Source organism: Odocoileus virginianus, chromosome 11 (assembly GCF_023699985.2).
Source record: "Odocoileus virginianus isolate 20LAN1187 ecotype Illinois chromosome 11, Ovbor_1.2, whole genome shotgun sequence".
In the NCBI taxonomy this organism is placed as follows: domain Eukaryota; kingdom Metazoa; phylum Chordata; class Mammalia; order Artiodactyla; family Cervidae; genus Odocoileus; species Odocoileus virginianus.
In genome coordinates this window covers 65,435,684-65,460,526 of record NC_069684.1, presented here as the reverse complement: position 1 = coordinate 65,460,526, position 24,843 = coordinate 65,435,684, and the positions used below count along the sequence as shown (strand labels likewise).

The window sequence follows — 24,843 nt, the reverse complement described above, 5'->3', positions numbered from 1 at the left end:
CTTTACCTTGCTAGCATGTGAAATGAGCACAATTGTTTGGTAGCTTGAACATTCCTTGACATTGCCTTTCTTTGGGATTGGAATGAAAACTGACCTTTTGCAGCCCTATGGCCACCTTTGAGTTTTCCAAATTTGCTGGCTTATTGAGTGCAGCACTTTAACAGCATCATCTTTTAGAATTTTGAATAGCTCAGTTGGAATTCCGTCATCCCCACTAGCTTTGTTTGTAGTGATGCTTCCTAAGGCCCACTTGACTCCAGAATGTCTGGCTGTAGGTGAGTGACCACACCATCATGTTTATTCGGGTCATTAAGATCTTTTTTGTACAGTTCTTCTATGTGTTTTGTAGTCTGTGTATTTTGTACAGTTCTTCTGTGTGGTGTTGGAGAAGACTTTTTTTTTTTACTTTTTTTTTTATTAGTTGCAGGCTAATTACTTTACAATATTGTAGTGGGTTTTGTCATACATTGACATGTATCAGCCATGGATTTACATGTGTTCCCCATCCCGATCCCCCTTCCCACCTCCCTCTCCGCCCGATCCCTCTGGGTCTTCCCAGTGCACCAGGTCTGAGCACTTGTCTCATGCATCCAACCTGGGCTGGTGATCTGTTTCACCCTAGATAATATACATGTTTCAATGCTGTTCTCTTGAAACATCCCACCCTCGCCTTCTCCCACAGAGTCCAAAAGTCTGTGCTATACATCTGTGTCTCTTTTTCTGTTTTGCATATAGGGTTATCGTTACCATCTTTCTAAATTCCATATATATGTGTTAGTATACTGTAATGGTCTTGGAGAAGGCTTTTAAGACTCCCTTGGACTGCAAGGAGATCCAACCAGTCCATCCTAAAGGAAATCAGTCCTGAATATTCATTGAGTATTTCAACTGAAGCTGAAACTCCAATACTTTGGCCACCTGATCTGAAGAAATGACTCATCGGAAAAGACCCTGATGCTGGGAAGGATTAAAGGTGGGAGGAGAAGGGGACGACAGAGGATGAGATGATTAGCTGGTATCACCGACTCAATGGACATGAGTTTGAGTAAACTCTGGGAGTTGTTGATGGACAGGGAGGCCTGGCGTGCTGCAGTCCATGGGGTTGCAAAGAGTCGGATACGACTGAGCGAATGAACTGAACTGAACTCTGTGTATTCTTGCAACCTCTTCTTAATCTCTTCTGCTTCTCTTAGGTCCTTGCAGTTTCTGTCCTTTATTGTGCCCATCTTAGAATAAGATCTTCCCTTGGTATCTCCAGTTTTCTTAAAGAGATCTCTAGTCTTTCCCATTCTATTGTTTCCCTCTGTTTCTTTGCATTGTTTATTTAAGAAGGCTTCCTTATCTCTCCTTGCTATTCTTTGGAACTCTGCATTCATATGGGATATCTTTCCTTTTCTCCTTTGCCTTTCACTTCTCTTCTTTTTTCAGTTATTTGTAAAGCTTCCTCAGACAACTATTTTGCCTTCTTGCATTTCTTTTTCTTTGGATAGTTTTGGTTACCACCTCCTGTACAATGTTACGAACCTCTGTCCAAAGTTCTTCAGGACTCTGTCTACCAGATCTAATCCTTGAAACTTCATCACTTCCACTGTGTCATCACAAGTGATTTGATATAGGTCATACCTGAATGGCCTAGTGTTTTTTCCTACTTTCTTCAGTTTAAGCCTGAATTTTGCAATAAGGACCTTGTGATCTGAGCCACAGTCAGCTCCAGGTCCTGTTTTTGCTGACAGTATAGGACTTTTCCATCTTCATATGCAAAGAATATAATGTAGTTAGCAACTGTAATGTGACAAAAATATCTGTGCTTTCTATTTGTGACAGAGTCTCATGTCTCACTACTACTTTTGTGATTTATTGCTTAGATTAACAATGGAAGGAAATGCTAAATTTAGTCATGGGGTGAGCGCAAAAGAAGATGTAATTCCTTCCTATCCAAGGACGCAAACTCCCCAAAGGTCTGTGGGCAAGTTCAGAACCTCTTCTATATATCATATGTGAAAAGTGTCAAAAAAATAATAAACAAAAACAAACTGAACACTGGGCAAGATAGAGTTCTTTTCTTCTTCTGGGGAACAATTCTATGTATTGCCCAAACAATGAGAATGCTCCTCATTAACAGGGAAATATCTCTACAAGCAGGTACAGAAGAGAAGAGATTAGTGTTTTAGGATAGACATTATCTCAATAAAAATGCTGTAGTGAAAGTGTGAACAAAATAATGTGGGCAATCAGAAAAAGGAAGTATCAGTTCTGCATAGGGGTTTTTCTGTGAAATTAGAAAGAAAGCACATTTTTATCAAAAATTTGAAGAAGGAATAAGGAGATCTCAATCTCAATAAGGAGGAAAGAAGAGCCTTTCAGGCAAGGAAAGAATACATGCCACGGCCTCGGGCATGGAGCCTGAGAGAAGCTTGTGCTGTCAAGGGATGGAGAGATGTCTTGTTTGGTTGCCAGCCAGGATGTCCGAGTGCAGAGTGAAAAGATTAAATTTAAAAACTCTAAAAGAAAGCTGCAAATGTAATTGAGCCAGAATGAGAAGACTATGCTAGTAGATTTGGAGCTGAATGTGTAAGTCATAGGACTTCCCAGGTAGTGCTAGTGGTAAAGAACCTGCCTGCCAATACAGGAGACATCAGAGACATGGGTTCGATCCCTGGGTCAGGGAGCTCCCCTAAAGGTGAACATGGCACCCCGCTCCAGTGTTCCTGCCTGGGAAATCCCATGGACAGAGGAGCCTGGCAGGCTACAGGCCGTAGGGTCTCAAAGAGTTGGACACAACTGAAGTGACTTAGCACGTGTAAATCATATGGGGACTTTCCTAGGTGGAAGTGAAGTGATCTGATTCGATATTTAAGAAAGTTCAGTTCAGTTCAGTTCAGTTGCTCAGTCGTGTTTGACTCTTTGTGACCCCATGGACTGTAGCCTGCCAGGTTCCTCTGTGCTATCCATTGAATTCTCCAAGTAAGAATACTGGAGTGGGTAGCCATTCCTTTCTCCAGGGGAGCTTCCTGACCCAAGGATCAAACCTGGGTCTCCTGCATTTCAGGCAGGTTCGTTACAGCCTGAGCAACCAGCGAAAGCCAAGAAGGGAAGGGGGATTAACAAATGTGGATGTATATTAAGTGTGAGCGTAGAGGCAAGTCCAGTGCCTGCGATGTTTCTTAGATTTCTTCATAAGGTTGATACAATTTACAAGTAAGGAAACAGTCTGACAGAGGTTCGGTAGTAAGCCAAAGACTAAATAATTACAGTAGTGAACTCCAATGAGTCTGCTCCACATTCTGCCAGTCCATTCTTAGGGCAAGCTGAGCATGTCCAGTCTGGAGATGAAAAGCTGTAGTCAAGAATCCAGATGAGAGGTGGTGAGGACCTGGCCAAAGGCAAACTGTTTTCATATAATTTTTTTTTTTTTTTTAAGAAAAATGGTGTTACCTTGGAATTAGTTAATAACAATTGCTGTTGGTTTTCTTCATGTGAATTCTTTCTCTACTGTTTTATTTTCAGTTTTATTGATGTCTTCATGCTGTAAATTTAAGGAGCAGAGCTGTGAGGACAGTCTCTGAGGTGTAGTAACTCAGTAATGTGAATGGTTGAGGTTTCTAGCTTTCATAGAAAGTATATGTAGTGGCAGGTTTTTATCCCAGGGAATAAAAGTGAGTGATAGGGCACTAGGAAAAAAGCAGGATGTTACCCGAGGAAATAAGCCATAAAAAAAAAAATCAGATGATAAATGGCTCTCTGGAAACACTAACCTAGAGTATCAAAATAGCAGTAGCCAAATTTTAGATAAATCTGGTATCTTTACTGATTTGAGATATATCTCAATGGGGTTTTTATTTTTTAGACCTTTAAAATTACTGAATGTAATACGTTGGTGAACAGATTCATTTTATAGGTAAAAATTATTTTGGAATTAATAGAAAGCTATGGCTTAGCTAAAACAGGTTTTACGTCATCTCATCCAAAAAGGATTTGTTATTGTAAAGCAGGACCAAAGCTTTTGTTCAGTTAATCTGTTGGTCTACACAAATTCGCAAAGTGTCTGACACGGCACAGCTAACATGTGCCTTCTCAGACCACCCAGCCTTCTCCCCATCTCACCCTTGGCTTATTTTGATTTGTAAGCATTTGTCATAATCTAGAATTTAACACGTTTGTTTACTTGTTCATTGTCTCTTGACCCCAGTGGAATGTAGGTTCAGGGGCAGGAAACCTCTCTCTCTTATTCAGCGAGGTGCAGCCTGTGCTTTGCACAGAATAGGCACTTGGCAGGATTTTGCTGAATGAAAGATTAGATGCAGAAACTGATAAATTGGTGGCGGTGGGAAAGTGAGTTAAGTCCTGAAGTATCAGTGGGGTATGGATAGGATAAATGGAGTAGGGGGCCAATTCAGACAGGTCAATACAAGTGAAATGGTGGCTTTGTTTAGGGGGATAAGGAGTTGAGCAGAGGGATTAAAGCAGTGATTTTGTGTTAGATTGTTTGTGGGGGTTGGGGGGAGGTGATTAAGGTTGTTACAGGGAGGGGCAGACTGGAGGGAATATCCAAGCCAAGCAGAATTTTAGAGCTGGAAGAGGTTTTGTGATTCAACCAGTTCCTTTAAAGATGAAGTGGCTGGGTTGCTGAGAGGTTGACAGGTGACCTAGATAGTTAACTAAATGTTTAATGCTGTTGCAACTGGAAATCTCGTTCTGTTGACTTCCAATCCAGTGCTCTTCGTGTGTTACTTTGGCAATAGGAAAGGCATAAGACTGTTTGAATGGAAGACAATACATCATAAAGTTGATGTTTACAAAAAACTATCTGATGCCATATGAGTTGGAAAGGGAAAACTCAAATACCAAGAGAACAGACAGTAGATTAGGAAGTATTGTAAGCAGTGGAGCTTCCAATTCCTAAATCTATCCCTCGTTTTATATTGATTTGCTCATTTAAAACCTTTCAGCCATGTTTGAACTGACAAGGACAACAGTCCATGCAGTTGGGGTAAAAATAATGTGTGTTCTCAATTTCATGTTACTGTGGATCATTTTGTGATCCTCTCCCCAGGTCTGTTTTGAGTCACAGACTGCCTATGCAGTAACTTCAGAAGAATCACACACGTACAAGTTCCTTTTTAGCGGTGTGTGTAGACATTGTTGATCGCCTACACACGTTCAGTTCCTCCTTACTAACAAAACCCTACTTTTCTTCGGTGTTTACCTCAACCCCAGGCACGATCCCTCTCCTAGACTGGATAGCACTGGATCCTGGGGATGACTCCACACCTTTGCCAGCGATCCTTAAAAATCCCAGTCATAAGCCAATCCGTGCATGACTTCTTTGGACTGCCAAAGGTTGATCCAAGGAGACTTAAGAAACCTCTTGTAGTCGGAGGAGCAGGCTTTTGTCTCTATACTGGCAACATTTTGTGACCATGGTAGAAGCCAGTCTGTTGACAAATGTGAAATATAGACAAGAGCTAGAGAGACAGTGCCCGTCGCAACAGGAGCCCAGATTGCACAGTGGCTGGGCTCAATCCTGTCTTTGCATTTCTGTATTTTTGCAAGCCAGCTAGATTGGGGTTTTTGACTACTTTCAGACAATACCATCCTATGAGAGATGTAAAGAGATCGTAGGGGGAAATCCACTGCAACAGAAATTCCCATGATAGTGGAGACCGTATGTCTTGCTCGCTTCTTAGAGGACACCTGACTGAGTGTTGTTGAATGTGTGAAAGTAACATCCTAATTTGCAAAGGAGTCACTTCCCTTGAGAAACTGGCTCTTTCAAGTCAGGGTTTTCTACTGCTCTCCCAGTCAACAATATTTACTGATCTCCATCATGTCTAGACAATTACACAAGGTTGTGTTCATAGCTAACAAATAAATAATGTAACTAATAAACATCATTTGCTAGCAATTCTCTTAACAGAAACATTTTACATATATCCATCCATTTATTTTGAAAAAAGATTAAAAGAGCAGAAAAACCTGTAGAAGACCAGAAAAACTGTGCTGCCTCATAGCTGAAAGGCAGTGAGGTGAGGAGATTGCATGACATGTCCCTGTTTAGTCACAAATACAGGAAGAGATGGATGTGGGATTTGATCCCAGGCAGTCCAGCTTGACTGCCTTTATACAGCACATAGAAGGCAAGTTTCCTGACTATTGACAAAAGCAGCAAGGTGGCAAAGAATGTTGAGAACTGCTGGCTATGAAATATATCTTGGGGACTGGAGAAATAAAAGGCAAGGTGTCAGTTTATTCTGGTTTTATAATCTCTAACCCAGACTCAGCATAACAGACAAAGACTATCATGCTTTGCAATAAGGGAGCCACTAGCCACATATGGCTACTGAGCATTTGAAATGTGCCTGGTGTGGATCTGGATGTGCTGTAAGTGAAAAACGTGCACCAGATTTGAACACACAATGAGAAAAAATACATATAAAATCTCTTTCATACTTTATTATATGAATCACGTGTTATATTCTGTGAAATGATCATCTTTAGGGTTATATAACTATATTGTTAAACTAATTTAACTTCTTTCTACATATTTAAATTTTGTTTTGTTTTGTGTTTGGTCACACTGGATCTTCATTGCCCTGTGTGGGTTTTCCCCAGTTGTGAGTGTAGGGTACTCTTCATTGCACTGTGCGGGCTTCTCATTGTGGTGGCGGTGGCATCTTTTGTTGCAGAGCACGGGCTTTGGGCACATCGGCTTCAGTAGTTGTGGCACACGGGCAGTAGTTGTGGTTCTCAGCCCCTAGAGCCTGAGCTCACTAGTTGATCCTGGGCCTGTGGGATCTTCCTAGACCACAGATCTAACCCAAGTTCCCTGCATTGGCAGGCAGATTCTTTACCACTGCATCACCGGGAAAGTCCTCTTTCTACATATTTTACTGTGGCTGTAAGATTTAAAGTTATCTATGGAGCATGTTATGTTGTATTACATTATCTTTTTACTGGACAGCACTACTTTACTGATTTTATGTTTCCTGATGTTTCTGGGCTCTCTCTACATTCTCTGTTAAAATATGCCTTAATGTTCAGAGACACTTTATTAACCGTTTCAATTGCAGGTGGGTGTTGACCTTTTTCCTAGAAATAACTGTGTGTGAACAAAATTATTTAAGAAATTGTTCTCAGATGCTCTTAAGATGTTAACCATCTAATTAGCACTTTTGTAGAATGTTACAGGATTTGTGAAGTTCCGGAATTTGAAAACAGAAGAAATTAGGAAGAGGAAATTTAAGTTCTGACATTTAAGTTACCAGGCTTGGTGGCCACTTCTGGAAGAAATCACTCTCCATGAGAATACACAGGTTTATGCCAAATGGAGATTTAATACTGTAAACTTTCCTGTTTTTGTATTGTAAACAGGGCAAAGGTCTACTAAGTACCACCTGCTTTTCAAACCAAAGTTTTATGTCTGTTCTTTCTCAGACTACACTGTGGCTCACATAAGCTGCATATTTTTCTTAGTCCTTTTAATATTGTAGCTTAAAATGCACACACGGTAGACAAGCTGTGATTGTGTTCTGAAGTGAAAGACAGAGTAATTTAGGATGAAAGTGGTCTGTGAGGTTGGAAGTTGCAAATGCATTAAAAAAAAAAAAAATCAGGTCCCTTCTTACTCCAAAGCAGACAGCAGCAAAGGGCTTCTTTCCATTCTCCTTTTTGGCCCATTTCTCCTTTTCATTATTTTGATTTGGTGTGACGTCTGTTCATGTCTAAGATATACAACAGCTAAATAAACATATGGCCTCACTTAAGGGAAATTTCCATATAGGTCAGTGCACTTTTTAAACTATATAAATATCAGATTAATTTTGGATTTGAGAAAAATGAATGTTAGGATCCTATCCAAGATCCACATAGTTATTAGGTTTTATTTTCTAAATTTTCAAGGTGAAAACATAAAGACAAAATGAAAAACTATGTCGACTCCTGAAAAAATATTGTTTGCAAAATGTGTGTTTAGCAAATTTAAATGAAACCTTTGTATCTCTGCATACATTTTTACTGAGGAGTTTGTGAATCAATCAATCAACCAATCAGTGAGCTAATAACTTAGTCAGTCATCAATAGGCACTGAGTAGTTACTCTGAAAATTAAGGGCTTCCCAGGTAGCGCTAGTGGTAAAGAATCCACCTGCCAATGCAGGAGACACAGGAGATAAATTCTATCCCTGGGTTGGGAAGATCCCCTGGAGAAGGAAATGGCAACTCACTGCAGTATATTCTTGCCTGGAAAATTTTCATGGAAAATGAAAAATTCCATGGACAGAGGAGCCTGGTGGGCTATGAGCGTGTGCGTACCGCCCCCCTCCCTGACCCCCCCCCCCCCCACCCCGGACACACACACTGAAGGTTAAGTAGAACAGCGATCCAGTTATTGACCATTTATTTGAAGACAAAACACACTCCCTTGGCAATATTTCATAAAGGTGAAACTTGATCTGAGCCTTGAAAACTGAATAAAATCTAAGAGAAGAAAGGTCAGTTATAGGCAAGGGGAACACTTTGATCTTATAACAGAAGAAAAGTAATATGTCTCAGAAACAGTAAGAAAATCCCGCATTGAATGATTCTAGTCAGTGGTGAGGAAAAAAAAAAAAATTGGATGGACAGCAAAACGTCACATGATGGAGGAGTTTTAGCCTTAGATATAGGAGTTTATTTTGATTTGGGAGACGCCAGAGAACTCATGTATTTTCTGAGAAAGTCAGTGTTCAGATATTGATTGAGAGAACAAATGAGAAACGACACAGGGTCCGACCTTGTAAGCTCTAGTCTGAGGGCCATGACAGTGGTGTGATGACTAGGCTGGTTGATGATCTTACGGAAATCGGTTTGTAAGAAAAATAAGACATAGCTTTTAGTTGTCATTTTGGACTTACAGCCTTTCTGTTTCTTTTTATCCTTCTCAATAGATGACCATTTCTTCTGCTTTTTCACATCTTCCTTGCTCAGAGAAACTTTTCATAAATATTTGTCAAGAACAAATCAATGAAATACTTTTCAAATGTATATCCCCATCGAAAGTATCTGCCTACAGTATCTGTGTTCATTTAGCTGTTGTATATCAGAGCACAATGCTAAGTGAAATCCTGCTTTCTTCCTTTCCTGTTATTTAAACTATTTCTCCACCCTGACATTATCCCCTTCATCCTTGCTAATAGATCCATTTAAAAAAATCTCTTAAAAATGCCATTTCACTTTGTTTCTTGATTCATTCATGCTAAAGGTTTTTGCACTTCTCTTTTGCTAATTAATCAGCAGTCATAGCCCATGTCATGCTTCAGTTTTTGCACGTTATTTCATCAGATACTTAATTGGTACCTCTTGGAGGACAGGTAGCGTGTCACACGACCCCCTGTATGGTTGAGATCAGAGCTGTGAATAAATGTACTGATAAAATTTGCTGTCAAGTGATACTGCCTTATTTGGTGGTAGTGTTCTGGCCTAGGCACATGGCATGTCTCACTCGGGCTATAACTGCAGTCTTAAAATTCATCTCCTTGACTCCAACTCATCCTTCATTTGCTGCCCAGGTTATTTTTGTACGCTTGAGATTGGTATCCGTTCCCTCAGAATAAAATCCTAATCTTTAGCATTCAAGGCTGTCTATTACCTGGTTCTGGGCCATGCTTCTAACACCCATCCCAGCCTTATCCTGCCAGATACTCTGGTGATGCTGAATCATGGGCCCCCAATGGTAATATCAGGCTTTTGATCAATGCTATCGCCTCAGACTAGAATATACTGCTTACTCCTGCTGGTGATTCCTCTTTCTTTTTTATTTTTAAGATGAAAAATTTTAATATACATACATCATTTACACATACATACATATATATGCTTATAAGTACATAATGTGTATACACTCACATAATTAAGGAAATTAACTTTTCATACTGTTTATAGAACATATATAATAGAAAAACTACAGTGTTCAACAGAGGAGAATTTAATTAATTATAACAAATGCATGCTATAGAACACTATGCAGTTGTTAAAAGTGATGGTCCTGAATAGTAGTTACTCAAAGAGTCTGGGATATAGTTTTAGATTTTCAAAGCAGGCCACAGAAGATTTTGGGGGTGGTTATTGTTGCCTCAAGCAAATCAAAGCTAGGTACAATGCCAAAATTTAGATAAACCTCATCTTTTTGCCATTGACAAAAACACTGCCTCCACACTCTTCAGCTCCTCACAGTGAGAATCACTGCCAGAAATGATCAGATATTGTGGTCAGACAAATAAGTCCTCTACCAAATACCTATTTCCTATGAAATTTTGGGTGATCACTTTGAATCACCTCATTGAAACACATGTTGCCTCTCTGTGCTCACATGACAGATGATACGCAATTCTGTTTTTGTTTTTTTTTTTGGTGGGACTGTATGAAATTACATCTTGAAATGCTCCTGAACTTAAAGTATATGGAAAACAAAATGTTATCAAAATAAATGGACTGTGGATCCTAAGAGTACGAACTCTGAGAAATGAGAACAGTAAGTAATATTTATTTGTGGAAGTATGCGGTTTCTAATCTTAAGTCTATTTCAGCTTGTTCTACACTAAAGCACATTGGAAAATACCAACCGAGTAAAGTCTGTACTTTTAGCAGCTCTGAAAAAGTCAGAACTCTTTCTTTTTGTTACTATAATCTGGCTTCTTCTATTAAAGGTCAAAAGTCACAGACAACATGCTTAGCAAGGGGTATTTATTTTTTGCCAAGAAAATATATTTTCAGATGTTTGCAGAAATGGGGCTTTTAAAACCCGTCCTTAGTTCCTTGTGCATTGGTTGATACTTTCTGTTTCACTGAGAGTTAAGAGTTGTTAATATTCACTCATTTATTCATTCATTCATTTGACAATGATTCACGCAGCTGGCATTGTGTGCCTGGCAAGGCGCTAGATGTTAGGATTCAGCAGTGAGCAGAAAAAGACATGGAGTCCTTGAATTGTGACATCCGCAATCCAGGGGGAAAAGAGAATTATTATCGTACAAATAAATGAGAATTCTATTAAGCGTGCTAAATTAGAGAAGCTGGTGAGAAAGTCTAAAAGGGGATCTGACCCAGGTAAGGAGGTCAGGGAAGGCTTCCCTGAGGAAGTGACAACTGCACTGATCTGTAAATGATGTGCTTGGTCGCTCAGTCACGTTCGGGTCTTTCTGACCCCATGGACTATAGCCACCAGGCTCCTCCAGGCAAGAATACTGGAGTGGGTTACCATGTCCTCCTCCCGGGGGTCTTCCCAACTCAGGGATCAAACCCAGGTCTCCTGCACTGCAGGCAGATTCTTTACCATCTGGCCCAGGTAAGGAGGTCAGGGAAGGCTTCCCCGAGGAAGTGACGATTGCACTGATCCGTAAATGACGAGGAAGAGCTAAAATTGCATTCCATGCAGTGGGGCTATGATGGGCAAAGGCCCTGTGGGAGCAGTGGGCCTGGCAACCACGGGGGAGTGGAAGTAGATTGGTGAGGCTTGCAGAGAGAGCTGGGGGACTCGTGGTGGAGACAGGATGGAGTGGAAGGAGGGGTCAAGCCCACACAGGTGTTAGACCATTTTAGGGATGCCTTTGTCCTGATTGTTTGGGAAAACTGTCAAGGGTTTATAAGCAATGGGAGATAAGATCAGGTTTCTGTGTTGAGAGGATCCCTAGAGTTCAAAGCTGGGAACACACTGGAGGAGGGAAAAAGTGAGTGAGGGCCGATGATTTGAGACTAGGGCAGATGCCTGAGCAGATGGTGGTTTCTGGAATCAGGGTGGCAACAGAAAGCAGGCTGGAGAAAGACTTGGAGTAAAATAGCACTTGGTGACAAACTGGATACTTAGTGTGACTCCTGGGTTTCTCCACTGGAGAAATGTTTCCAAATTAGGGCTTGTGCAGATCTGACATATTTATTCTCCAAAGAAATCTCTTTCAGTGAGCCTCAGAATTTTTATTCTATCACTATATATGGAGCACCTGTTATGTATCTGGTTGCTGGTGACACAGGAGTGGACCAGTTCAAGTCTCCTATGGATATAGTGCCTATTGCTTCTGGTAAGGCTGGTGAAGGTGAAGATCAGTGCAAGCAAGATAAAAACAATAAACTATGGGAGGTCAATTTTTCTTCTGGCAGATCAGAATAAATGTATTTTTTAAAAAATGCTTTACACGTTCTAAAGCCTCTTACTACCTCACAGGAACCAGTGGGACAGACAGGAAGGTGTGACTTGAGGAGCCAGTACAGATGGAGACTCCTAAGGTCACAGAGGTGTGAGAAATCAGCACATGGGCTCAGTTTTTCCAAGATGAGGGTTCCCACTCCTTTTCAAAATGAAGACCATCATCAAGGTTGAAAAGGCAGTCTGCCAAGAGAACAGCACTTCTTTCTCAATAGTCTCATTTTGAAAAATAAGACTCATGGTCTCTCAACCACGGAAAGAAAGAGCATACTTCTAGATGAAGTCCTAGCCACAAAAGTTGTGTTTCCTGCCTTCCTTATTAGCTGCAGTAATATAGCCAGATTCTATACTGGCCAAATGAAGGCAGGTGAATCAGGGAAATTCTGGCTTTGTACTGATTCATCATGGAAGTGAACAGTTTCAAGTATGGATCTTGGAAGCTCACGTACAGACCCTGTGGGAACTTGGAACCAAGCGAAATAAATAGGCAGGCCTACTTTCATCTTTGGCTGGATGGCATCACCGACTTGATGGAGATGATTTTAAGCAAGCTCTGGGAGATGGTGAAGGACAGGGAAGCCTGACATGCTGCAGTCCATGGGGTCACAAAGAGTCAGACAACACTGAGCAACTGACAACTTTCATCTTTATTTGGCATCTTTGAGTGGCTTGGTGATGTGAATAATTTTGGTCCTTTGTCTCTGTTACATCAGTTTACTTCTCATGTTTAGTTTCATGAAGGGCTTTAAAGCAATGTCCTTATATTTTCAACAAGCTTGATTTTTACAAGACTATATTAGAAGGTTGATCCCAGGGTGATGATCTGCCCTCCTGTGACCTACCAAAGCATTAGAAATGGGAGCAGTATCTTCCCAGCAGCTGTGATTTCTCAATTCTAAGGACAGTCAATTGTTACTCAACAGGCCTATCAACTGATATTTCTTCTCTCCTAGAGGAGATACTTGTTTCTGCCTAATTTAATTAAGAAAAAACATCCCAACACAAATCTGGACCAAATATTCAATAACATTATTTATCAAAATAAATTTATTAAAAGTATTCAAAGACCACTTCAAAGTTTAGCTGCCATCAGGACAGTTTTTGGCACTCATAATGGACATTGTCATTTTCTACACAGAAGCACTCATTCTAGTACAGACAGCAATTGACAGTTCAAACACAGGTCGTTTCAGTTTTAGAGTTATGTGAGACAACAGTACTAATGATCTGTAGTTATAGGAACTTCAATACCCTTGCACATAGTAAACATATATTACCTAAAACTAAAGAAACTACATCTAAACCACTATGTGGTAACAAGGACTGATTTAGGGAAAGATGTACAGCCAGCTAGCTAAGGCCACATAATCCCAGACCTATTGATTGTAAATGCTTCTGGACCAATAGTGTTACATCGTTATCTTTCAGTCTCAAGCTCCTGCTTTTGCAGCGTGAGACACACCACATTTAGACCAAACTCTCTCTCTCTGCTCCATCAGTTACGGAAGCTGTCCCAGTACCAGCTTCTCCTACGTGGCGACCAGCTTCCTGATTCACTACCCAGCTCTGAATCAATAGTTCTGAGTGATGTTTCCTGAACACCCAGGCTGAATTCAAGGTCAAGTCTTTTCGGCAGGTGACAGCCTTTCCCCTTAGGAAAAAAATGAAATGTCCCCCGTTTCCAGGCTCCCATTTTCATCTCATGTAGCATGGGGTTCTGTGGTGATCTGCGGCTTTTTACACAAGTCCTGGTAGAATTCTGACTCCAAGAAACGCGGATAAGAGTTGTTCTCCATCAAGCTGTACACCCTTTTCTGGGCAGTTGTGAAGCAGCCACTGGTAGCCTCCTGTATGTTTTGGGCAATCAGAGATTTGGTTTGAAAGTCTATGTTGATCTGAAATAAAAACAACAAAGTTTTATTCCATATTAAGAGTTAGAAATTGAAATATACAAAGTATTTGAAAACAAACAAACAAAAAACCCAAACTATACTGTGTGGCCAGTGTCACCAGCTAAGTCAGTAAAGAAATGTAATTTACCTCACTGAGAGCCTGGAGTAGGGGAAAAACAGCTTACTCACCCACCCCCCCTTTAATTTGAGGTCTCTTTAAATTCTTTTCACTTTGGTGCTGAGGATGTTCAAAATATGCTGAAACAAGGAACTTTTTTCCCCCTTTACCTCTTTTGGAGCTTCTTTTTCTATGAAGTCAGTATATATTTTCTTTGCTTTTGAGGACAGCTTTTGGGGTGACTTGGTTTTTTTGAAGTCTTCACAGGCCAGCCAGAATTCAATATTTTCTTCACAGAATTCAGATTTTAAAAAAGCCCTGAATGCAGCAAGACCATCTGGGGGAGGGAAGGAGGAAAGCATGCAGAAATTGCATTGAGTGTCCAAATAATCCCTTATGTGTTTTCCAAAAACTCCCACTCCCCTGGCCCCGTATTTTACTATTGCCAGATGGCAGCAATTTTCTCAATTTTACTCAAACCTGTAATCCTCAAAATTTAGCTCTTTAATGACTTAAGATGCCAGTCAGCAAAATACGTAAGTTGGCACACTACTACAAAAATATAATAACTTAGCTTTGCTGTTAACACAACTTATAGGGGAGACATAAGTTCTTTGGGAATGAAGCCTCTTGAAAACATTGTTTGCAATGGAAAAGCTGACTCAACCTTAACAGACAGCAACTGCCATTAAAAACTGGGGCTATTTCCCCCCACTCCCCACCTATAGTGAAAAAGCCATGCATTTCCCTGGTTAATCACTGGAAATAGAGGGGAAAAACAGGTCCCATGTTACAGGGATTGTAAAGTCCAACTCTCCTGGGGCAAGCTGCTCTTGCTGTGTGGACATAGCCTTTCCATACTCCCCTGATACTGGAGACAGATCAAATTCAAAAGGTTAACTTACATTTACTGGCTAGCAGCTCATCAAATGCTTCTGACCACAGCTGGGCTTCCTCGGGAGAAGGCCTGCAAGAGAAGATCTGCACATCAGCTCCTGCTAGCCAGAGGTTCCCTCTTCAGTTCAGCAGTGATCTGTGCATATTGGCAAGTACAAGATTTTCAACTTACTTGATGAAGGTTTGCTGTTTGCTTTTCTTGCCAGTTTTGGGCTTCCCAGGAGAGGAGGAATTTTGCAAGAAGTAACTCAAACGGCTCTTCCAATCTTTTAATCTACAATAGAAAAAAAAAAAGATACTTAGTGGCAACACTTGAAATTTCCACTGCAGCTGAAAGCATTTTTACCAAATAAAGTTGCCCCTAGTAGCTACAGACAAGCCAAATAAGACAAAACAACTCCTCCAGTCTTACTCCTTTAATCCAGCATCTGAGTACTCAACACACTAGTTTCATCCACTCATCTGAACATAATTATTAGTCTTATAAGTAAGGATAGGACGACCTACAATTATAGGGTATTTTAATGAATTTAGTTTGCATAGTTCAAAGGCAGATACTATTTCTGGCCCACAAAAGGCAGCCAGTTTTTCTGCAACGGTTAATTACAATTCTGAGACATTTCACACTTGAGAAAGCCCACAGTGGACCTGCCCTGAGCCAGCCCATGCTCGTTTTCCTTCTACCGTCAGAGCAGGAGGCTCGTGACCACCCGAGAAGCTGAGCACAATGAGGTGTGTGTGTGAGATTGACCGCCGCCTCCCCCAGATGCAGCACTCATTTTAAGAAGGTGATGCAGAACAATTATTTGTTCCACACTCTTGAGTGTGATTTGCTGTTCAGTTAAAAAAAAAAGTATATCTAGAATCAGCAAAAATATCTCCATCCGCAGGATTCTCCGAAGTCATTTTCGATGCAGGGAGACAAAAAGCCAACCCGCATCTATCTCCGCCCCTGCATCAAGAATTTTCTGCAGTTTCTAAACTCTACCCGAGCCCTTCGATAAATACCTACACCACACAGATTTAAACGTAACTTAACAAATTAACCTTTTACACACACACAATTTTTCTTTTTTTCCTGCAGAGACGCAGGCGGGCTACCCAGTTCCCATGCCGAAGCCCAGCGGGAGTGTACCCCGTTTGCACCCGCCCGGGACAGCTGGGTCAGTAGGGGCGGCCAGTCAGGGAAGAAGAAAGCCGCACTCACAGGGTTCGCTTCATCTTCTCTCGCTTCTCCTCGTTCTTGGGCCCGGTGCCAGCGCTTTTGTCCATGGGTCCGCAGTCGTGCTGGACAGCCAGGAACATAGCACTTTGCATTATCGCCTCGCACCTGGGAACGCCGTTCTAGGGGGGCCCGGGCGCCGGCACCCGTATTTATAACAGGCGGCGGCGCGGAGGCGGGGCTTCACGGCGCCGGTCCCGCCTCCGGAGGGCGCCCATTGGCCGACGGCGGGCCGCGGGCCGCGCGGTCACGGGCGCCGCCGAAGGGTCTGGAAGCCGAGGCTCCGCTGACGTCCGCTGCCCGGGCGTCGTGCGCAGTTGGGCCAGAAACCCTGGTGTGGGGTCAGAGAAAATTCCCCTTTGAGCGGTCGCGGGCGACCTTTGCCCAGTCTTGGCGGCCTGCCGTGGGGTCGCAGGGCCGTGGCGGGCAGGGAGCCAGGTTGGCTGCAGGCGCGGCGGGGGCGCTCGCTCCCCGCCTCTTTCCTCATTCCCTCCCCCGTGCTCCAGAGCTCCTGACCCCAAAGGGAGCCGTGATTCCCAGCAGGTAAAGCTTGCTTATTGGGAAGCCGAATGCAGTAACCTTATTTTGAATTAGGTTTACAAGGGGATGTGTTTTTGGAGCGCAAGTCCTTTCCGCGCCTCCTTTCTCGATCTGGGAACTGACCCTCACCTGTTCTTCTTTGAGCCGCCTTTTGATTTGCGGAAGGAAACGGAATGGGAGGAACAATGACAGTCCAGGGGCAGTGGTGTGATCTGCTCTGCAGCGTGCCCGAGCATCTTGGAGCCCTGTGGGGGAATGCACATTGGTCAGGGAAGAAAGAGGAGAAAGTGCTTTAACTGGGTGTGCGGTTTTGATTACCAGCAGGCTCGTGGCTGGGTCGGTCCGTGGGGTTGCAGATTTCTCAGGAGTCCTTGGCTGCCTCTCCTTCCAGAACAAAAAAATCACAGCTCTTCTTAACAGGGAATCACCAAGAGCTCGCAGCTATCATGCACCAGAATCATTTTAGTGTAAAAGAGCAAGCATGCAGGATTTCCTCCTGAGTCACTCTTAGTTGGTTTAGAATTTGCCAGAACACTTTAATTGGCAAGAAAGAGAGGTGGGGGTGGAGGGAGGCAGGCGCTCCCAGCTTCTTTGGATAAGCTTAATGTCTTGATTCTTCAGAAATCATCTTGCTGTAGCAGGATTTAATTGGTTTGATTGGTAAGGGTAAGTAGATAACTGCCACTCCAAAATGACTTGATGTCATATACCATTATTAGGATTGTACAGTGGAATATTCAGGTGTTTTTTCCTGAAGCATCTAAGTAGGCAGATTAACAGCAAGGTTTTTGTTGTTCAGTCCCTAAGTCATTTCTGACTGCAGTCCCATGGGCTGCAACTTGCCAGGCTTCCCTGTTCTTCTTTATCTCCTGGTATTTGCTCAAACTCATGTCCATTGAGTTGGTGATGCCATCTAATCATCTCATCTTCTGTCACCCTCTTCTCCTCCTGCCCTCAGTCTTTCCCAGCATCAGAGTCTTTCCCAGTCAGTCTGCTCCTAGCATCAGGTGGCCAAAGGATTGGAGCTTCAGCATCAGTCCTTCCAATGAATATTGAGGGTTCATTTCTTTAAGGATTGGTCGCTGGTTTGATCGCTTTGCTGGGAGACTCTCAAGAGTCTTCTCTAGCGGAACGATTTGAAAGCAGCAGTTCTTCGGTGCTCAGCCTTCTTTATGGTCCATCTCTCACATTCATACATGACTACTGGAAAAACCATAGCTTTGACTATAGGGACCTTTGTCAGCAAAATGGTCTCTGCTGTTTTAATACAGGCTGCAAGTATGTTCTCTACTTTGTATTAGAGCTGTTAAAAGAAAATTGGAACTAATTTACCGTATTCTTATGATGAGCTGCCGGTAGTTGGAGCTCCAAGTTTGACTTGGGTAGTAAAACCGACAGTTATTACTAAAGAGAACAGCCATGTACTCAGTTATGGAAGGAAAAATCATTTAGATTCCAGTAATAAATATTTGAAAGCGAGTTTGTGAAATGTAAGAATATAATTTTTCTCAAGCATATGCTTTTCATCTCTAAAAGAACTTTGCATGATATTTCCTACAGCTATTTTCGCTTTCTGATGATTAAGTACTTATTTGTTAAATATGTGTAATATGTAAACATTTGCTTTTCTTGCTAGTATAACCCTCAATATGTTTTTCACTTAGAATTTTGGTTGGTAGAATTCACTCAGTGGAAAACAAGAGGAGTTCTGACAAAGAGGCAGCAAGGAGAGCTGGACTTGTGTTAGGATACCTAGTTAGAGTCTTGGCTTCACTGGTAAATACTAAGTAACTATTGGGACAGTCCCATCCCACCTCCTAAGCACCAGTGTCTCATCTCTAATAAGAGTAATGTGTCTTTTTTGTCAACCTCATTGGATATTATGTGAATCTTTCATGAAAAGCCTCTGTAAATTTTAAAGTATTGTACAAAAGTTTGTCTTTCTTAATTTGCATATGTGGGGAAAAGGAAATATCTGAAGCATAGTTATTCCAGGTAGAAAAATCATTAAAAGATTAATTCAGAGTTAAGTTATAAATGTTAAGTACTGTTAAAATTCAAGATAATGTCACAGCTTCATAGAATATCGGGCTCATGATAGATACTTAATGTCCTCTGGGTAAAAAACCAAATAAAAAATAAGTAAACTGGTATGTGAATTTTTCAGAGATCAGATAAGTTCACAACCATAAATGTATATGTATCCATGTAAGTAACTGCTTGAAATATAGACCATTCTAGATGTTTCTTATAAGTGTTTAAAGTAACTATTTACTTTTTTTGCAAACCGTTTCCAATTGACAGCTGGTATTAAGGTAAGCAGACCAGTACATTTAAAATGAAAGCTGCAGTCTTTAATGACTTCCCTTTGTTTTTTTGGTTGCAACTGGCTTTTAGGTAAATGGAATTGCTTAATATTAAGATGACACATCTTTTCCATTCAGTGGTGGAAGGAGAAACACTGCAATAGGAGGTAAATACTGCACAGCAAAACCGCGGCTTGAGAGTGTTTTGAACTGGACACACGTTTTCCTGTCAGCTCTACTGTGCCCTCTACTGGAGAGGCTGTCTGCTGAGCACATGGGTGGTGGAAGCTTGCAGGGTGGTTCCGGAACTTTTTGTAGCTAAAAAGAATTAAGTTACAGGGGAAGGCAAACAAAAAAAAAAATACAATTTTCTAGTAACAGGAAAGGGAGAATAATGAAAAGCAAAAGTTTCCCCTGCCATATACGCTCTTCTCTTCTGAGTGTATGCCGTTAATAAAAACTTTTTATTATCTAAAAGTATTTATACATGATAACTTTCATACTTAAGCTTTAGAAATTTAGGAAGCAAGATATATACTTTAAAAGACACCAGAGAATCATTCTTTGTATTACCCTGTGCTTTACTTTTTTTGGTCAGTAAGCTATCTTAGTTTCTAAATTTGTAAAAGTTGCAAATATGTTGCATACATCATGAATTTTTTAATTGGTGAGAAGTTTAAAAAAGGGGAAAAAATTAGGAAATTAAGTGCCATGCGGCAAAGGGTATGATGAGTAATTGGAAACTTTTAGTATCATAATTGTTGAAGTATTTGAGGAAGTGTGACACCTGTCGTGACATTTTTGTCTATCTTTGTCCTCCCCGCCCCCCCACTTTTGGGTATTATTTAACTCTAATTGGTGGAATATTCTTTAAACAGACTGAACATATGACCCCACAATGAATGAACTTATGACCCCACAGGATTCTGTGTTCTACTCTTCATTCCTAATATCTGACATTTAAAAAACTCATAATTGCTTGCTTTCTTAGAATGTAATTTGCATACCCAGGAGCTGAAGAGAGAAAGTCAGTGTTTTTGTCCGGGGTGAATCAGAGTTTCAACCAAGTACTTGACATGTATTATAGAAGAGTTAATGATTTTACTTAGTCCTTGTATTGATAATTCCAGCAAGAGCATTTCCATAGCTCTGCCTTGAATTCACGCATAGTATGAAGTTCCATCATACTCCAAATGCAAGCACAGCCTACTTAAATTTAATAATTCTCCCTTACCAAGTAAAGCATTGGATTCTGTTTGGAAACCAACAACAGGAGCATCACATTTTTTCCTTCCCAAAGAAAAAATCCTAAATGTATCAATGTATTGAAATACGTCTGGTAGGTTCCTGTAATTAAAGGACCCTGAATGTGAAGTCTAGGTTTGGGGATTGTTGCCAGTATCTGCCTGCTGCTGCTCTGTTCTGTGACCAAGGACTGCACAGAATCTCAGGGGAGAGTAGTAGATTAGAAATAAGTCACATAGGTGGCATTTTGTCCCTCAGGCTAGGAATTTCTTTGCTGACACTTGTTCTCCTGGGATTTTAATTTCTGTGCACAGAATTCTGTCAAATCATTAAAATTCCAAGTGTCTATTGATTACTCTTTTGAAATCCTGAGATAGTGGCATCATAATATACAAGATTTCAAAGTTCTATATGCTATCAGTCACAGAGAATCTTTTTTTTTAAAGTTTGAAGAAAAGCTGCTTTTCCTCTAATAAATGAGGAATCCATTTGCATTGGTATTTCCAGTTGACTCTTCCTATAAAGAGAGTATTACTCCATTTCAGACACTGATTTTCAAAGATCTTTGATTCATGGACTACTTCACAAAACCCTAAAATGTTGTGAATTTTCTCTCTCAAACACATTTTTTAAAAACAAACAAAAATTCCAAAATCTTAACCAAATTAATTAGTAAAAGAATAGCACTTTCAAGGAGATACCTGTGGGCCTGATCCAACTGCCATGTTATAAATATTTGAGTTCTGAATGCTGAGCTAACGTCCTTAGCTTGAAAAGACAAAATAATTTTGTCTTTATTTTCATAAATTATCCTTAGGAGAGCAGGACAGATGGAGGATTTGTCCTTAATTGGGATACTTGCTTTTAGTTCCCAGTTCCTGGCATTATGTTAGCTGGGACCCCAGAGAAATTGCTCAGCCTTCTTGTGCCTAGGCTTCAAATCTTCAAGGTGGAAGTAATAATAGAAACTTTCCTTTGTGAGGAACTGAAAAAAAAAAAACTTGGGGGGAATGCCCCGAGTGTCTGGTTGATAATGATGCAGAGGCCTGGTGTTCAGCAAAACTTCACAGCAGGACTGCTTTCTTCCACGTGACTCTCTTTTGCTTTTTGTTGTTGCTTTCCTAATATCCATTATTTGCTGCTGCTGCTCCTTAGGTGGTGGGTCTTCCATCCAGGTGTGTGTGTGTGTTAGTTGCTCAGTTGTGTCCGACTCTTTGCAACGCCATGAACGGTAGCCCGCCAGGCTTTTCTGTCCATGGAATTCTCTAGGCAAGAATATTGGAGTGGATTCCCATGCCCTTCTCCAGAGGATCTTCCTAACCCAGGGATAGAACCCGGGTCTCCATCCAGGTAGAAAGGTTGACTCAGAAGGCCCTGAGTGTGTTTGCCAGTCCGAGAAACACCAGGAGAAGCTCTATCTTGCTTCTGCGGAGGATGCACCGTGTTAAGGATGAGGATGGCCCGTGGAGGGTTATTCTGTCCGTGGTGCTGACCCAGGAAGGCTGTATCTGCTCTCCACCAGGCGCGGTCCCTGGCTCCTGGGCCGTCACTACCAGATACTGCTGCTTTCTGGGGGAGGCGGGTCTGTTCATCCACTGGGTGCCCTGCTAGCCCCTTTTACTCCTCCAGATGCCCTATAGGAAACATCAGGGAAGTAAGGTTACTTTTCAAAAGGTTTTAAGTTCTTCCTGAAAAATGTTTTGAAAATGTCTAGCTCTTCCACATGCTAACATTTCTATATATTGATATTTTGAAAGAATTCTCCACTATCTTCACAGGGTGAGTTCTCCCTACATTAGATATTTGGTGAAAATGCGTTTCTTTTTCTCAGTGCAGTATAGGAGGTATGTTAAGTTGTCTCCAGTGGTTCTGCCTGTTCCTATATAAGTACATTTCCCACCGCGCCCCCCCCCCCCACCCCCCACCACCTGCCCTCCTTTTCTGATGATTGTGAGGCTTTCTTCTTTGGAGACTTACAGAGTTGCAGTGCTTCACTTATTTTATTTCTTTCAGTTAATGCAGTGTACATTTGGTTTCATAATCTTTAAGAGTTTTTAAATGAATTTAAAAATAAACCCAGCATAGGTGAACATAGTCACTTGGCTTCACCAAGCCTAGATCAGCTGTGTTTAACCCGGCAGAATGGGTCAGTTTCATCAAAGCTGCTTTGAGTTCATCTTATTAGAAGTTTTATTTTCCCATGTGTGTCTGTGTCTGGTTTCAAGGCTCCACATCCACGTTGCCTTCTTCATGAGCTGCAGACTGATCTCTCATCTTCAGTAATAATCTGACTTTCATAGTCATTTAGAACTTGTTCCAGATGCAGTATTCTTTTTTTTTTTTTAACTTTTTTTGCCGATAAATAGGTTGGCTCACTTTTCCTCTCTGTTCTTTAGCTTCTTGTGAAATCAGTTTATACTTCCCCAAAGATGGGAATTTTCATCTGAAGCATCTTTCTAGTGCTGTCTGAAGTTGTTCTTTGCTTTTCTGGTGTACTTTAATGGCTGTTTGCTTGTAGTTACCTGAATTGGATGGGTTTCAATGAGTCTTTCAGAGACTTAGTATTTCTTGTAATGTCATCTTGTTCCAAACATTTAGATTTCTCTTTGCTAGGTCCTTTTGTAAAGGCCTATATTTTAATTCCAAGCAAGGAGTTGAAGATTTCCAGCTCTTTATTCTCCAGTATTCTCCAAGCAAGAATACTGAGTGGGTTGCCTTTCCCTTCTCTAGGATATCTTCCTGACCCTGGGATTGAATCCGGGTCTCCCGCATTGTGGGCAGATTCTTTACCATCTGAGCCCCCAAGGAAGTGGGTCTTTATTTATGGCTTCCAGTTTTTCTGTTGCTAGTAGTTTCTTCTTGAGTCTGGCCTCTATTAAAGTTGATTAAGATCCTGTAAATTATTTTTAAACTAGGTCAAACTTGCCAAATTTTTTATGTCTTTCCTCCAAAGGGCGGAAACTTCAGTAGCTAGCTCTCTGTCTTGTGTAAAGAAGGCTTTTAATTATTAGAAATCTGACTATGACTATAAATAACACCATCTCCCACTGTAATTCATGGGCTCTGGCTCTGGTTTAATGTTCTTTAGGAGAGCGGCCACTGGCCGGTAGAGCATGTCCAGAACCAGGGCCACACAGAGCAGCATGGTCGTGAGCAGACCCCCAAGGACTGCCTCAGCTGTTCTGAACCCGTGCAGGTTGCCAGGACTCAGACGGCTTCATAGACAAACCCCAGCCACGAGCATCTTCGTGAACCGGCCCCGTGCCTGGTAACTAGGGTAGGCCACAATGCAGGCGAAGGAGGGACACAAATACAATAAATTATAGGCTAATGCTTCTTTTTCTCTTGGTGGTTTTTCATTCTGTGGTCCTGGAGGTCTTATTTTACCCACACAGTTCACAGAAACCTTCCTGTTCTTGGAGCCTCTCTGTGTCTGGATGGCCTCGAATGTATGTGGGAGAGGATGGGGAACAGATGATGGAGGATCCTGCAAAGGCTTCAGCTTTACCAATTTCACCTTTGAAAAATAAGAAATAAATCATTGGAATTTTAAAAAGTTTTCAGCCCTCAAGAAGGTGCAATCCAAGTATGAGCAAAGAAAACATTGTTTTTTCAAACTCTTCTTGCATGTGGTGGAACGTGTATGATACCGAAGCCCTTCAGGCTGCTTCTGTTGGGAATCATCGTCTCTGGAGCTGCTGGATGTTGGCTGCAGCTTCTCCCCACAGAGGCTGAGCCTTAGGCACCCGAGGTTTGTCTGGCTCACTTAACAGGCCAGTCTTCTTGTCAATGAGCCTGCAAGACGGTGGGGAGTTCACTGGCTCTGGCTGGGCATCTCAGCTGACCGGGCTGATTCACTCATGTGTCTTGGAGTAGACTGGAGATGGATCAGTCTGGACTCGGTGAAGCTGGGTGGTTCTGCAGGTCTTAGCTGTGTTTCTCACGAGTCTTGCGCTCAGGTAGGAGGGCGACAGATAAAGGTTTAGGCAGCTCAGTGCTTGGCTCTGCCCATCGAATCTCTCGTCTTCGTCTCATAATCTGCGGTAAAGCCTGGTCTTTCCTTCCCGTGGGAAGGGCAGAGCACACGACAGCCACTGGAGAGCAGTTACCCAATTTGCATTTTAAAAAACTCACCCTGATTATGAGATGTCTACTTCTCATTTTTCTCTTGAACTCATGATCCTGGGGGAGACTGTAGGTCTTTTTGGAGTTGGGATGTGGAGTAGGAGTCTGTTTCTTCTCTTGGCATGGCTTGGTTCACAGGTCACTGTGAAGTTGGGACACATGAGTTGGCAGAGGTGAGTGCTTACTGCAGTGGGCAGCAATACAGAGATGGCTAAGCGGGCATTCCTAAAGCCCTGCACTCTGCCGACCAGGTGAGGAGAGACCCCACACACTGTCTGAGGGAAATAACGGCTCCGGAGTCCAGGACGCTGCTTCAGCAGGACC

General features: G+C 41.8%; 1 protein-coding gene across 1 annotated transcript; it reads right to left on the bottom strand.

Moving 5' to 3' along the window:
• Positions 1-13,203: 13,203 nt before the first annotated feature.
• RGS2 (regulator of G protein signaling 2) lies at positions 13,204-16,442 on the bottom strand. The gene is made up of 5 exons (XM_020894197.2): positions 16,289-16,442; positions 15,254-15,355; positions 15,090-15,151; positions 14,355-14,521; positions 13,204-14,069 (listed from the first exon to the last, which is right to left on the bottom strand). Exons 1-5 carry the CDS (start codon positions 16,396-16,398, stop codon positions 13,875-13,877), a joined length of 636 nt encoding a protein of 211 aa, XP_020749856.1. The 5' UTR covers positions 16,399-16,442; the 3' UTR covers positions 13,204-13,874.
• Between the last annotated feature and the right edge of the window lie 8,401 nt (positions 16,443-24,843).

Excerpts from the sequence above, each read along its gene's own strand:
- RGS2 (XM_020894197.2), bottom strand. The coding sequence starts at position 16,398 with ATGCAAAGTGCTATGTTCCTGGCTGTCCAGCACGACTGCGGACCCATG. Across the intron at positions 15,152-15,253 it reads AAACAGCAAACCTTCATCAA|GCCTTCTCCCGAGGAAGCCC; the intron begins GTAAGTTGAAAA and ends CTTCTCTTGCAG. Across the intron at positions 14,522-15,089 it reads TGAGCTGCTAGCCAGTAAAT|ATGGTCTTGCTGCATTCAGG; the intron begins GTAAGTTAACCT and ends TCCCTCCCCCAG.